This window comes from Callithrix jacchus, chromosome 11 (genome assembly GCF_049354715.1).
Source record: "Callithrix jacchus isolate 240 chromosome 11, calJac240_pri, whole genome shotgun sequence".
Lineage (NCBI taxonomy): Eukaryota > Metazoa > Chordata > Mammalia > Primates > Cebidae > Callithrix > Callithrix jacchus.
In genome coordinates, this window is record NC_133512.1 from 2,233,021 (window position 1) to 2,249,289 (window position 16,269).

Here is a 16,269-nt window from a genome sequence, read left to right on the forward strand (position 1 = left end):
TATGTTTGCTAATCTGGGTTTTATACATATGTATTTACAAACTTAGAACAAAATGTACATGCAGTATTATATTTGGCTTTTATGTTTTTTATTATTTTTTCTGAAAACAGATATTTGATAAGATATGATTGTTAATGGTTTCTAAACATTCTATTATAGATGCACCATGATTAAAAAATATTCCTTACATACCATTTGGTTGTTTCTAAATTTTGAAAATAACCACCAAAGTATATTACTGCATAAAAGACAATAGTATTTTATTGGTTTTTGATATATTTTTCTAAAATGTTCTCTAAAAGGATTCTAATAAATTTCCATTGGTATCAAAAGTATATGAGAGTTCTGTCTCCATGTATCTTCTCTAACAGCTGGACTCATTATTAAATACAATTTATTTGCTAGTTTGAGGTGCTAATCAAATATACCTTTTTAAAAATAGTTTTAAAGTATGCATTTTTTAATTTTGAGAAGGTTTTCACTTATTTATTGACTGTATTATTTTTATGTATGTATTATCTGTACATGGCCTTTTACCTTTTTTGTTGCATATAATCCTATTTTCATTGATTTGTAAGAGTTCTTTACATATTAGGTTTAACATATAAAATTGTTTTCATAGGTTAAAAACAGTTGAATATCAGCAACTTAATATAATTTAACTTAACATGTTGTATTTTATATTGGTTGCCAATGTTTTCTGAGTCTGTTCTTTGTTCTTTCTGTGTTGTATTCTTAAACCTGTAACAAGTTTAAAATTTGAATGTAATTTAATTTAGAGATTCTTTCCTTTGTAGTTTCATCTGGTTGCTTTCTTATAGCAAAAGTTCTTACCATCTCAAAGGAAGATAAATATTTTTGTAGTTTCATATTTTTAATTGCATTTTAAAAATACTTCTGGAATTTTGTTTTAATGTATTGTTAAGGCAGGGATCTGTTTACTGAGTGGTAAAACCATTGTTTACAGATTTCTGAGAAAAATTCTGTATTTTAATTTCATGCCCCATTGGTGAAATCACAAAATAACTGTATGTCTTAGGAATGTAGTACCTTTGACCTGACTCTTCATAAAATGCATGATTCTGCTGACTTAGCTTAGCTGATGCACTTCACAGACCAGCAATAATTCAGAGACCTTCATTTTGTCAATGCCAACACTGCTTTTAAGATAGAAGTGGTAGGGTACATATATTGGATTTAATTGGTGATTCCTTTCAGCATAACTTTCTATCCTTCATAGAAGCATACTCATTAGCCCACATGAACAATATTGTTAAAATATTTATCAGATGCAAAAATCCTCGACAAAATACTGGCTAATCAAAAAGGTAGTACATCATGATCAAGGTCAAGTGGGGTTCATCCCAGGGATGCAGGGGTGACTTGACATATAAGTCAATAAATGTGATATATCACATAAACCAAATTTAAAACAAACCCATATAGTTATCTCAATAGATGCAGAAAAAGCATTTGATAAAATCCAGCATGTCTTTATGATAAAAACTCGCAACAAAATAGGCATAAAAGGGACTTACCTCAAAGTAATAAAAGCCGTATATGACAAACCCACAACCAGCATCATGCTGAATGAGAAAAATTGAAAACATTTCCCTTGAGAACTGGAACAAGACAAGGATGTCCACTTTCATTACGTTTATTCAGCATAGTACTAGAAGTCCTAGCCAGAGCATCAGATAAAAGAAGGAAAGGAAGGGCATCCAAAAGAGTCAGTCAAAGTACTCTTGGAGAAGAGTAAGTCAAATAGTCTCTGTTTGCCAATGATACGATCGTATGCCTAGAAAACCCTAAAGACTCATTCAACAAGCTCTTAGATCTGTTAAATAAATTAAGTCTCAGGATATGAATCAGTGTATACAGATCGGAAGCACTGCTGTACACTAACAACAACAAAAATGAGAATCAAATGAAGAACTCAGTCCCTTTTATAACAACTGCAAAAAGAAAAAGCCACAAAACCCCCAACCCCCCCCCACACACATGCACACAACCCGGCCCCCCCCCAAAAAAAACCACCACCACCACCAACGCAAAAAACATAGGCATATACTTAAACCGAGGAGGCGAAAGAGCTCTGTAAGGAAAACCGCAAAACAATGCTGGAAGAAACCATAGATGACACAAACAAATGGAAACAAATTCCATGCTCAAGAATGGGAAGGATCAATATTGTGAAAATGAACATAATGCCCGAAGCAGTCTACAGATTCAACACAATTCCTATCAAAATGCCATCATAATTCTTCACCGAACTAGAAAAACAATCCTGAAATTCTTATGGAACCAAAAAGAGTCCGCATGGCCAAACCCATACTAAGCAGAAAGAGCAAATCTGAAGGCATCGTATTATCCAACTTCAAATTATACTACAAGGCTATAGTCACCCAAACAGCATAGTAATGGTATAAAAACAGGCACACAGACCAATGGAACAGTTTAGAAAACCCAGAAATAAAGCCAAATTTACAGTGGACTGGTCATTGACAAAGCATACAAAAACATGAATTGGGTAAAGGAAACCCTATTCAATAGATGGGGCTGGGAAAACCGGCAAGCCATATGTAGAAGAATAGAACTGGATCCCCTTCTCTTGCCTTATACAAAATTAAGCTCAAAATGGATCAAAGACTTAAATCTAAAACCTGAAGCCATAACCAAAAACCACCTGTACCCCAAAACGATTGAATTTTTTTAAAAGTTAAAAGAGATTGAAGGCTTTAATGTCCGTAAACAAATTACATACTATATTATTCTTGACACAGCTTTTTGAAATGTATTCATTCACCCTTTTTTTTGTGCTATGTGTTTTTTTAAATAGTAGTAAAATAACATAAAAATTTACCATTTCAAGCATTTTAAAATGTACAGTTCTGTGGCATTAGGTACATTCATATTGCTGTGCAATCATTACCACCATCCATCTCCAGGACTTTTTATCTTTCCTAAGTAAAACTCTGTATCTCCCAACCCCAGCCCCTGGAAACCACCATTCAACCTTGGGTTTCTGCAAATCTGACTGCTCTAGGAATCTCATCTAAAAAGGATAGTTTTTGGGATACAGGTGGTTGTTGGTTACATGGATAGGTTTTTTAGTGGGCTTTTTGTGCACCTGTCAGCTGAGCAGTAGATACTGTACCCAGCATATAGTCTTTTATCCCTCACCCCCTCCCAACCATCCCCTCCTGCCAGACCCCAAAATCCATGTCATCATTCTTATGCTTTTGCATCTTCATAGCTTAGCTCCCACTTACACATTGAGAACGTACAATACTTGGTTGTCTATTCTTGAGTTACTTCACTTAGAATAATGGCCTCCAGCTCTATTCAAGTTGCTGCAAAGGACATTATCTCATTCCTTTTTATGGCTGAGTTGTATTCTGTGGTGTATTTACACCAAATTTTCTTTATCCATTCATTGATTGATGGGCACTTAGGTTGGTTTCATATCTTTGCAAATGACACGAGTAGACAATTCTCAAAAGAAGACATATAACAGCCAACAGACATGTAACAAAGTGCTCAGCATCACTAATCATCAGGGAACACTACTCAGCCATAAAAAGAAACAAAATAATCTATAATGTCTTTTTGTGTGTGTGTGTGTGAGACCGAGTCTTGCTGTGTTGTCCAGGCTGGAGTGCAATGGTGTGATCTTGGCTCGCTGCAAACTCTGCCTCCTGGGTTTAAGTGATTCTCCTGCCCCAGCTTCCCAAGTAGCTGGGATTACATGTGCCTGCCACCACACAGGGCTAATTTTTGTATTTTTAGTGGAGACAGAGTTTCATCATGTTGGCCAGGCTCCTCTTGAAATTCTGACCTAAAGTGATCCACCTGCCTCAGCTTCCCAGCCTATAATGTCTTTTGCAATTGATTTTTTAAGAAGTAAATTGCTTAAGTTCTGTAATTACCTTAGCTGTCAAGACAGTCTGGCGAAATTTGTTCTTTTGGTGAGGGAAAACCCTGGCTACTCTCTTTACCATTTGGACACATGGAATATCAGTAAAAAGTGTTTTTAGAGAGTCAGAAGAAATATACATATTCTCTATTATCCAAACTCTTCCTATCTGAACTCAGAAACTTAATTGTTTCAGATAATTTTTTAGATAAATTGTTGCTGTTTGCTTAGTGATAAACTTTTCAACCCAAAGACAAAATACATTTAGATAGAGAGGAATGCTTGTATTGGGGAATGCTGGCTTTTCTGCGTGATGGATTGTTCAAAGGATGAGGATGAAATGGAAATGCCTGTTTGAATTCCAAGTACTCATGAACCTCACATTCTCTAAGAAGCTCCCCAGAGGTCTGCGCTTAAGCATCCTAGAGTTTCCTGAGGACTCGCTGGGTTTCTAGGCTTTAGTGGAGCCGACTAGAATGGGGAACAGACCATAGTCACAACTCAGAGGGAAGGGAAGGTTTGCTCTTGTAATGGGCTTGTCAGAACTGAAAGTTGGGATTTCCATGGCCACTAGGTGGCTTCAGTTACATGCAAAGAAAGGTTCAAGCCCAAAGGTACTCTGAGGTTGCTTTTCACACTTCAGGAAGATAATTCCATTTTGGGAGTATTTGTTTTCTGAGGGTTAGATGGCAGAACACTTCATAAAACTTGAAGCTTTTGAGGATTATCTAGTCTTACCTTCTCATTTTACAGGTAAAGAATATTTAGGAAAAGTTCCCCAAGTTGACTCAGCTCCATAGGGGTGGCATCAGAGCTAGAACTCAAGTCTTTTGAGTCCTAGTCTAGTTCTTTAGCTGTTGAACCAGTGATATCAATCTAGTTTTTACTCCTGCAAAGCCATATGACAGGGTTGCACGTCACCGACTATACCTAAGCCCTGGAGACGTGTATCGGAATGTTGTGTTTCAGGCAGGTGGTGCAGTGGATGCTGGTGGCCATCTTATGGGCAGAACTGAGCAATGGTAGTATCTACTTCCAACCCAGTGAAGCTTTTACATTAAGGAAACCTACCTGCCACGATCCACAGCTGGGGAGTTTTAAACATTTTTGTACATTCTGAATAAGCCTAGACTCTTACATGCTTCATCTGTTATACAGCTTATTCCTTTTCTCTTCTTCAGATGAATAGCAACGTTTTAAAATCTTTTTTCTCACAATTTTTCTATTTTTGTTTACTTTTGGAGACAAGGTCTTGCTGTGTTGCCCAAGCGGGACTCAAACTCCTGGGCTTAAGTGATTCTTTGCCTCCTCAAGTAGCTGGGAGAACAGGCATGTGCTACTGTGCCCAATTTATTATTTTTGATTAATATCTAACCTCTAGAATAGAGTCAAAAATACTTTAAAGAATCAAAAGTTTCTGTAGAAAACATAACAAACAAAAGTGAGTCAAACAATTCCATTATGTGTCAACTCAAAAATGGCTTATGACGATGTCGAATTTTTTTGTTTCTCTGGCAAACTTAGGGAGGAGGAAGATACAGTATTCATCTCAGCAACTTCTTATGACATGTTCACAAAAACTTACACCTAAAAAATGGTATGCTGAAATCACCTGTAATTCATAGATTACGGCTAGTTTCTAGAGTAAAACAGACCTCAAGGAGCCTAAGAGAGAAAGAAGAGTGAAAGAATGGGGAGGGAAAGAGATAATTAGGATGAAAAGAGTGATAAAGAAAGAGCTAGTAAGTGGGACAATTGGCTGCTTCTGGCTAAAAGTGAAGAGAAAGAGAGAACAGACTAGAGGGCCACTTGAGTAGGAGAGCCTGTGAAGGAAGCTGCGATGGGTGGGCCTGGGAGAGGGCAAACTTGAATCTTAAGGATAGAGAGAGGGAAAAGGATGAGGAAAGATCGGGGTGGGGCACTTTTCTTGGTGAGACCTCCCATGGCTTCCTGTATTAACTTTGTTTGCTGTTCTGTCCCATGGATTGTCCCGTCTTCACTCCTGTGCCTCATTCCTGGTCTTAGGCCAACCAGCAGCCCAGCTGTGTCTCTTGCTCCATTGTCCCTGCACAAATGTTGTTCATGTGCTTATTATGGATATGCCAAGTGGTAGCTGGAGTGAGGATTAAAAACAGCACTTAAAATGCTCTTGGAGCAGGATTTGCTTTGTAGTTAGGTCCCCAAAAGTGGTAGCTATTATAATAATTAAGCTCCTTCCCTGCCTTAGTTGATCTTAACATTGGGAATACTTCTATAAATACGAATCATGTTTGAAGTATTTGAACTGAGTCTTTGAAGTAAAACTCTGGAAATAGATATATTGTTATTTTCTTAATGGTGTGTTGATGCTGAATTGAGTAAATGTGTAGTTGGTCAAGACTAAATTACTGAAATTTAAAATTATGTCTTATTTTCTCTTTCTTATTGTAGTGATTTAAAGGGAGTGATAGTCACTCTGAGTGACGATGGTCACTTGCAGTGTTCATACTTGGGGACAGATCCTTCTCTGTTCCAAGCTCCAAACGTTGAATCTCGAGAACTGAACTATGATGAACTTGATGTAGAAATGAAAGAGCTGCAGAAAATCATCAAAGATGTTAACAAATCACAAGGTATCTCATCTGCAGCTTTTTACTATTTTACTATTCATTGTGAAATTCATGTTATCTTGTATTTAGATATTATTTTATGTTTTTGTTAATTTTTTCCTCTAGGCTTAATTAAAGTCATATTTGTAAAACCAGTATTGCTCTTTAGCACACAAGGTCTTTATGTTTACTCTGTATGTTATGGCTTCTGAAAACATATTTCAGAAAATGTTTTTGTTGTTAATGTTTCATGGACAGCACTATGTAGTTTTTTTCTTTACATGCGAAGAAAGGAAGAAGTACCTCTTTGGGTGGTAGTCTTAGGCCTTGAGAAGAGCATTAAAATTTAGAGTGGTCATTTACTACCTTCTGATATTCCTGAAATGACTTTAGTTTTCTTTCAAAAGAAACCAAAGCACATGAGCTACCATTTTGTTACTAAAAATATAGTCATTTGCAGCTTAGAGACATAATTTATGTTTGTAGTTAATTAACCGTCCAAATGGTGTGTAGCTTGTGGTATGCTGGTTTCTAATGACTCAGAGGCTGATGATATTTTCAGTTCCTGAGTTTTGAATAACTCAATATTATCTTACTTTGGGACTCACAAGGGTATAATTTTTTTGTAAATTAAAAGGAGAAACAAAACACCAGTCTTGCAGTTTGAGTTGGACATGTGAAAAGCATTAGTTTAGGTTCGCTTTTCAGGGTCAGGTAAAAGTATTTTTTTAATGAGAAAAAATATGGACTATTTTCACATAAAAGAAATGTTAAAACAAGCAGGAATAATAAAAGAAGCCGAGCATCAAAAGCCAACCAAAACAGCAGAGCCAGTCTTAATCCTGCTCCCATCGTTTTACTAGATTTATGTACTTTTGAGTCTGTGTTACCAACATTGTATTCCTCCGGTCCTGAGGAACTGAGATAATATATTTTTAAAATATGAATATTAAAATAAAGCTGTTATGCTTTGGTTTCACACATTCCGTTGGAAAGTTTTGAAAGTAAACCAGTGCAGCGCAGGTCTTGTGGGCACCTCCGATTACTTAGAAACCTGTTTGTTGTCAGCACTGCCGTGTCAAACAGAGAGTGGTTAAAATTGGATGTGTCATATCCCAGTATACAATTGTTTTTCAATTTTTGATACTAGCATTTTTGGGATTAATAGAATTATAAGTCTCATTTTGTAAATTAAAATATTGGGAAATGTGGCATAGGCATGAAACATGAAATTTGCAGGGTTCATTAAGCTTTCACTCCAAATTTTGTCTTGAGATTGTGCCCTTTCCACGGTAATGTGCCAGTGATATTTTGATTAACATTAATTGAATGTGAAATTTCTCAGAATATCCCTTACAGTTAAAAGTTATTTCTTGGTGGTTATAGTGATGAACTTGGATGAGAAGGTTTAGGCTATTTAACTTGTTATTACCTTGATCCCTTCAGTATTTCATGAAATAACTGCTAATTAAATTAAGGATACCCCCACAGACTTAGGTGCAAAGTGCATGATTTACATAACCTCAATTCTTAATTAATGTTTGAAGTTCCTTGCCCCTTCTATGCCATTGTCATTTAGTTTTATTTCTGAGACAGAAACAAAGGGAAACTTTTTAAACTGAGAGGTATTTAAAACTTTTTATTTCTAGATATAAAAAAAATTAGTCTTATACCCTTATAAAACCATGGTATGTTTGTTTATTAAAATATCTATAATTACATGAGCACAAAATTGTTTTATTACAGTTTTAGCTTCTCTTTATTAGAAGAATTTAAAATGCTGAACTTTGTGATGACCCCCATCATTCATTTAAATGTCACTTATTTTTGTATGGGGGCTTCAACTTATAAAAAACGTTCATAGTCTTGCAGGTTATGTTCAGTACTTAAAGCTTTTAAAAGTGTTTTCAAAGGAAGAGTTGCAGCAAAATCCAAAGCCAGTTTAAAGAGTACATTTTGTTGTACACATGGTGTATATTATCTACTGTAATAAAAGTGTTTTTGAAGCTGATTTTATGTGTGTAAGTTATAAGGGGAATGTAAGCTGTAAGCATGAAATCATAGTAATAATTTCTGCATGGCTCATAGATTCTGAAGCTTTTTATACTCAACTCATTAGTGTGAATCCTGCCTGGTATTTTTGTTACCAGTAGTCAACAACATCTACTGGTAGGAACTTTCAAAGACGGAATTTTATTTACGATTTAGGTAGTTGATCATGTTGTCTACAAGGCATGAGTATGGGGGACTGGGTACAACATTGAGATAGGTGCCCATACCTCTGTGTCTTCAGAAAGGGACAGAGAGCAGTAAGAGGTAGGGGTATACATGGAAGTCTGCACTCTATCACCGATGTTATCACTGAATAGTAGGATCATTTGTATTTTGTGACACTGTTCACTTAAAATTCTGTCTGGCTACATGTCACAGAATACCCAAATAAGATAGAGGTTTCTTTCTTTCTCTTGTAAAAAAGCCCAGTGATGGGCAGTCCAGGGTTGGCTTGGCAGTCCCACAGTCATCAGGGACTCTGATTCCTTCTATCTCAGGGTCAGATATTGGTCCAGCATGGCTTTTGGAACTCCTGCTCTCACATCTGCTGCTGAGTCAGCCCCGTTAAGGAGGCTTCTTGGAAGCCACACCCTGAATGGCTCCTACTCATGTCTCACTAGCCACTCCAAGCTGCAAAACTGGCTGGGAAATTGCGTGATTTAGTTGAGTATTTTGTTGCTTAGAATAAAATTGGGCTTTAAGTAAAGAAGAATCAAAGAGCAGTTATTGGGATGGGCAATGAACAGCCATTTGTACTCTCAGTGAGTTATGGAAGTTTCCATTCCAAATCATGCAGTTTGGTGGAAATGCCTGATAGCAGTTGTAGGCATTTCCTTTTTTGTGAGACAGCTGATTCATGTGGCATCATCCAGGTGCTTTCTGTATTTTCAGTCAGCCATCCTCAGAGTGTGGGAGATGTTTCCTCTCAGGGTCACAGGGTGATCTCAGCAAGTCTAGGTGTTATGTTCAGATATGATTTCCAGGGAAGAATCATCAGGCTGTTTCTCCCAAGTCTCCCTCTTATTAGGAAGGAATAGCTTTCCCAGAAGCATGTGCCAGCTCTCTCCATTCCAAGCTTTCCTTACCTTCCATCTGCCAGGATTAAGTCCCACATTCATTCCTAAAACAGCAAATGGTCAGTGGAAGGAAATCACTGTGACTGGATTTGACCCTGGTGCCTGGGAGGGGTGACTGTCTCTGAGACGAAGGTGTGCTCGACAAAATTAAGTCTCCAATACAAAGAGGGAAGAGGGAAGAGTAGATGTTGAGTAGGCAGCCAGTAGTTCGATATATTATGCATATATATGTAATATTACATATATATAAATGACATATATGTAATTTAAAAATGTTTGTTGTTTAAAATCTTTGTGGTTGATACTATGAATAAGTATCTCATTATGCAATATGAGTATATTTAAAATTATGAATTAATTTACACTCCCACCAACGATGTAAAAGTGTTCCTATTTCTCCACATCCTCTCCAGCATCTGTTGTCTCCAGATTTTTTAATGATCACCATTCTAACTGGCGTGAGGTGGTATCTCAATGTGGTTTTGATTTGCATTTCTCTAGTGACCAGTGATGATGAGCTTTTTCTCATATGTTTGTTGGCTGCATAAATGTCTTTGAAAAGTGTCTGTTCATATCCTTTGCCCACTTTTTGACGAGGTTGTTTGTTTTTTCTTGTAAATTTAAAAAATCTTTGTGGTTGATACTATGAATAAGTATCTCATTATGCAATATAAATATGTATAAAATTATGAAAATAACATGTATATGATAAAAATAATTCAACCAGTCCTGATAGGATAAATAATGAAAGGCAAATCTTCGTTCAACCCAAGATCCTAGTTCCACTCTGTAAAGGCAATTCTTATCAAGAGTTTTTGTAACAAGCAATGGGGAAAGGATTCCCTCTTTAATAAATGGTGTTGGGAAAACTGGCTAGTCATCTGCAGAAAGCTGAAACTGGATCCCTTCTTTACACCTTATACAAAAATTAACTCTAGATAGATTAAAGATTTAAACATGAGGCCTAACACCATAAAAACTCTGGAAGAAAACCTAGGCAATACCATTCAGGACATAGACATGGGCAAGAACTTCATGACTAAAACATCAAAAACAATGACAGCAAAAGCCAAAATAGACAAACAGGATCTAAATAAACTTAAGAGCTTCTGCACAGCAAAATAAATTATCAGTAGAGTGAACTGGCAACCAACAGAATGGGAAAAACATTTTACAATCTACCCATCTGACAAACGGCTAATATCCAGAATCTACAGAGAACATAAACAAATTTACGAGAAAAAACAAACAACCCCGTCAAAAAGTGGGCAAAGGATATGAACAGACACTTTTCAAAGACATTTATGCAGCCAACAAACATGAAAAAAGCTCATCATCACTGGTCATTAGAGAAGTGCAAATCAAAACCACACTGAGATACCACCTCACGCCAGTTAGAATGGCGATCATTAAAAAATCTGGAGACAACAGATGCTGGAGAGGATGTAGAGAAATAGGAACACTTTTACACTGTTGGTGGGAGTCTAAATTAATTTAACCATTGTGGAAGACAATGTGGCGATTCCTCAAGGATCTAGAAATAGAAATACCATTTGACCCAGCAATCCCATTACTGAGTATATACCCAAAGTATTATAGATCATTCTTTTATAAAGACACATGCACATGTATGTTCACTGCAGCACTATTCACAATAGCAAAGACTTGGAACCAACCCAAATGCCCATCAAGGATAGGCTTGATAAAGAAAATGTGGCACGTTTATACCATGGAATACTATGCAGCCATAAAAAAAGGATGAGTTCATGTCCTTTGCAGGGACATGGATGAAACTGGAAACCATCATTCTTGGCACACTGACACAATGACAGAAAACTAAATACCACATGTTCTCACTCACAAGTGGGTGTTGAATAATGAGAACACATGGGCACTGGGAGAGGAACATCACACACTGGGGCCTGGGGGTTAGGGGGCTAGGGGAGGAATAGCAGGGGGTAGGGAGATTGGGGAGGGATAGCATTAGGAGAAATACCTAATGTAGGTGACGGGGCAATGGATGCAGCAAACCACTAACGAGGGACGTGTATACCTATGTACCCAACCTGCACGATCTGCACATGTACCCCACAACTTAAAGTATAATAAATACAAAAAAATAGTATTAGTGTATTCTTCTAGAAAATATTCATGTTTATGTAATTCTTTTGACACAAATATGTGCGTATTAGACACATTGTATTACCTCTTGCTTTTGAAAACTTAATAGATAAATAGGTTTTAAATGTCAGTATGTAAAGATGGACAGCCCTCCTGTTTACAGGGGTGGGACATCGCATAATACAGATGTACCATAATTTATGTAACAGCCTATTAATAGATATATCGATATTGAGATTCTTTTCATTTCTGAAAATGTAACTACTAACATTAGAGACCTCCTTGGGCATGGTATTAGATACATTCTTGGGAGTAGAGTTAAGTCACAGGATATGTACATTTTATGTTTTGATAGTCACAGCCAACTTACCTTCAAAAGGGCTGTGCTAATGTGGGCTTCCACTAGTAGTTAAAGAGAGGCCATTGAAATTCCCAGTGCTGCTCAGTCAATGGCTCACATCTTAGCTAATATTTGCAGAAGGAGACAATGTGTGTTTTTTTCAACTGTATTATAGAGGTAAAGAATTAGCATCAAGCTTCTAATACTGTAATATATTAGTTTTTTCAACTTGTGGGTATGTTTATGGGGCTGTTTTTATTTATGGTATAGACACGCCTTTAAAGAAAAACTATAGACAGAAAGTTTTACTTTATGATTAAATGCCTTTTCTTTTTTTTAAATCACAGGTGTTTGGCCCGTGACCGAGAGAGAAGATGACTTGAGCGTTTCTGTTGTGGTTTCTCCTAACTTTGATTCAGTTTCTGTAGGTGTACTTGCAGATTTTAAAGGGGTTTATAATAGTAGTAGATTCTGATGAATTAGGATCAAAACGTGTTGATATCAATTTTGGTCCTTCAAGTAGAAACTTCGGGAAGGATAACAAATGGTAGGCCTTGTTACTTTCTAGATAAAAACATGAGCAGACCCCTAGTGCCAGTAAGGAACTCCTTGGGCTGGATTTCTGTTTTAAAAAGAAGTGGGATTGTGGGGGAAGAGGGCAGTAGAAGGGCTTCTCGCCCTAGTTCTAATCCTACTTAAAAATTTTTTTTAACTTCTTTAGTACCATAGCATTGACATAATATTAATGTAGCTGAATAATACTGACCCTACAAGATTTTTGATGAAGGTTCAATGAGATAATGTTTGTGAGTGGCCTAGTTCAAAGTTTAATGATTTCTAGTCTTTAATACTTGATGGTGGTGGTGGCGGTAGGGTAGTTTAAGAGTATATAGTTGGTTCAAGAATTATTTTTTCCCTTATTTCTATCTGTGTGACACAAGGCAAGGTACTTAATTTTCTTAGTCTCAATTTTTTCATCTGCAAAATGGGAATAATAATAGACTCCACTTTGTTGATTGTTAGGATTGTCATTTTCATCTAATTACATTTCACTTCTTTCAGTATTATAATCATCATCACTATCACCATCACCATCATTGTGATTATTATCACAACCATCTATGCCCATGAGGTGTCTTGTTCACCGCTGTATCCTTAGTGGTTGCCAAATAATGGGTGCTCGATATGTATTTGCTCTATGAATGAGTGAATTAATACAACTGAGAAACAGAAAGGATGAAAGGAGGACTGTTCTTGGTTATATTACTTCATCTCCTGATTTAGTTTTCTGTAGGTACTTGTTAGGATATGATTGATTATGTCTCACCCACTGCAGTTTATCTGTGTTTCTACCAACAGATGATCAATTTAGGGAAGTGGTTGAATTCACTCATTTTACCATATTTGGAGTTTATATCATAAAATTCTGCCTGGAAGTGTCTTCATTATTTCGGTATCAGAGCATACCTGAACATGTATATCATGAGTGTCCAGAGACTAACCTTAGCGTAAACAGCCAATCCAATTTGTGATAAAAATCATATCAACATTGCTATAGTGTAGTAACTTGGGTACACAGAAGAGTAGGCCTATATATGAAAGAAATATTCACCCAGCAGAGTCACACAGTAGAGGCACTGTTTTAAACATCAGCCATTCAGCACACACCATTTTTCATTCTACCTAAGTGTGTAGTCTAAGTGGGACATTTCTGCTTAGTTAGCTGACAAATGTACACATATTTTCCTGCTGTGGAAATGACTTTTTTTCCTCCCTCTGGGAAACTCAGTTTTTCTAGGTTCTCTTCAACATAGGCTATTTGGAATGAGGAATTCCCTTTCTGTTTTTTAGGAACTTTTAGTCTTTGTAGGAAAAAGCCTTATGTAGTAGCACTATGTTATAATGTATATTTCCCTGTTGGTAACCCTGAATGCTGTTTTCTCTTAAAAAGGTGTCTCTTTCCAGCTTCATTTTCCCCGTGTTACTGTTTTTTACTTCTTAAGCGATTTCTTAAGAGTATCATATTCATCTCATTGGAAAACATTAGCCCTACAATTTATGTGGCTTCGGTGCCATGACGTCTTCTTACAGCCATTTTTTTCTTGCTCTAGCTTTATGCTCCCAAAGGACTGCTATCCTTGAAGTATCTAGGTGTTTAGTCATGGATTGAAAGGAACAGGAAACAGGAGATGTTGATTTCTCCTCTAGATCTATGGATAGCTAACTGTAAAATATTTCCTGGATTTTAGGTAATATTAGAGCACAAAGCCTGGATTAATATTTTACTTTGAATCATTATTGTGAAAGCATACATCTGAAAAAAGTAATATCATTTATATTATAATGGAGTCTTCCTTAGAGGACATAAGCATTGCTAGTCCATCTTTCTGATTGAGAAGCTGGATCATAGTTCAAATATTGTTTCCTGTGGAGCCAGAAGTAGAATATGAAGCTCTCAACTCTGAATTCTGCTGATGCCCATTATATTATAGGATCCCATTGCTTAGAAGTGGCTTAGTTTTTCTTAGTTAAAAATATTTCAAGTAAAAAAGCACAATGGATCATATTTATTGGTTGGATAGAGACATCATTTTAATCCCAAGAATTCATATGGGTATTACTAGAAGACATGTTACCCCTTAGTCTTATTCTATCTTAGAGCATTTTTCTGTATCAATGTATTACTCTAAAAAATAAGTTCTAAGTGATAAGGGAAGTGTTTTATGTATTACATCATACTATGCATTCTTTAAGAGGTAGGAGCAGGTAATGCAAGCTGTCACTCAAAGAATGTCTATTGAATTAGTTGATGATACACACTGGTTAAAAAAAAGTATACTTTCGTGTTTCGTTTCGTTTCTTTTTTCCTTTTTATTTTTTGAGACAGAGTCTCACTCTTTCACTCAGGCTGGAGTGAAGTGACGTGATCTCTGCTCACTGCAACCTCTGCCTCCCAAGTTCAAGTGATTCTCCTGCCTCCGCCTCCTGAATAGCTGGGATTACAGGTGCCTGCCACCATGCCCAACTAATTTTTGTATTTTTAGTAGAAACAGGGTTTCACCATGTTGGCCAGGCTGGTCTTGAACTTCTGACCTCAGGTGATCCACTCGCCTGGCCCTCCTGAAGTGCTAGGATTACAGGCATGAGCCACTGCACATGGCCCACTTCTGTTTTCTAGGTGTAAGGCCACTCAATCTTTATATCATTAGTTGCATGTCTTAGATACATGTTATTAATCAGAATGACACATACCTTCCGCAAGGTGAAAATACAAGGATCTGAATGAATGGCATAATATTTTCTGGGACATACAGGCAGGTCTTCTTCTGTAATATAAATAACAAGCTAATAGAATTAATACTTTAAATATTTAAGCAAATTTGGGAATTGAGTGGTTTGATAAAATATATGTGACATTTTTTTTTTCTTTTTAGGGGATGAGTTTTTTAATATTAGCTTATGACTTTCTGGATGAAGGCATCAAAAAAGCCACATTTTTTCTTTTAGTCTGTCATTAGAGTGATAAATCCTTTATAGTTCTGGGAAGTATACATTGCCCCCATTGTGTTCACTCATTGCTGTGTAATGTTGAAATCGTTCCTTCTCGCCTTCTCAATTTTGTGTTTACAGCAAGCAACCGATGTTGAGGTGGGAACTGACCTTGTCCCTTCGGTCACAGTGAAGGTATTGTACCAGATTTTATACTGTAATGTGCAAACAATATTATATATTTTATCACATCTGTTACTGTTGACAACTTGTAAGTAGCTTAGAAACATAAAATAAACCCTTGCATTTGTAGATATTTCCCCAGCCTTGAGCAGTGAATAGAAAACCTTTACTGTTATTTGGAAATATAAAACTGATAACTGCATTTATATCAGGATGGATATAATATAAACAATTATTATGAAGTACTATTATCATTATTTAAATATGTAGCACGATCCAGACTTTTTTCTTTGGAAATAAAGTTAACATTTAAAATCTGCTAAAGAAATTGTGTCATCAGCATTCATAATAGACCAATTAACTGATTGTAGCATCATCATACATAGTATACTGTGAACTGATATTGGAGAAGCACAGGGATGCTAATATCTTTTTTCTACCTATGATTATGTGTTTGTTTGAAAAGAATTCCCAGCCATCTCTCTGCTATAGCTTTAAGTGAAT

General features: G+C 36.4%; 1 protein-coding gene across 44 annotated transcripts in view; it reads left to right on the plus strand.

Annotated features, from left to right (window-relative positions):
- BBS9 (Bardet-Biedl syndrome 9) overlaps positions 1–16,269 on the plus strand; it is a 749,186-nt gene that overhangs the window by 209,581 nt on the left and 523,336 nt on the right. For all 44 annotated transcript variants that reach the window (XR_013523801.1, XM_078342175.1, XM_054236977.2 and 41 more), the window contains 3 exons: positions 6,347–6,528; positions 12,441–12,517; positions 15,724–15,777. Coding sequence is in view for 43 of the 44 variants with exons in the window: in XM_078342175.1 (XP_078198301.1) it covers positions 6,347–6,528; positions 12,441–12,517; positions 15,724–15,777 (313 nt within the window). In the remaining variant the exon portion in view is untranslated. The remainder of the gene's footprint in view (positions 1–6,346; positions 6,529–12,440; positions 12,518–15,723; positions 15,778–16,269) is intronic.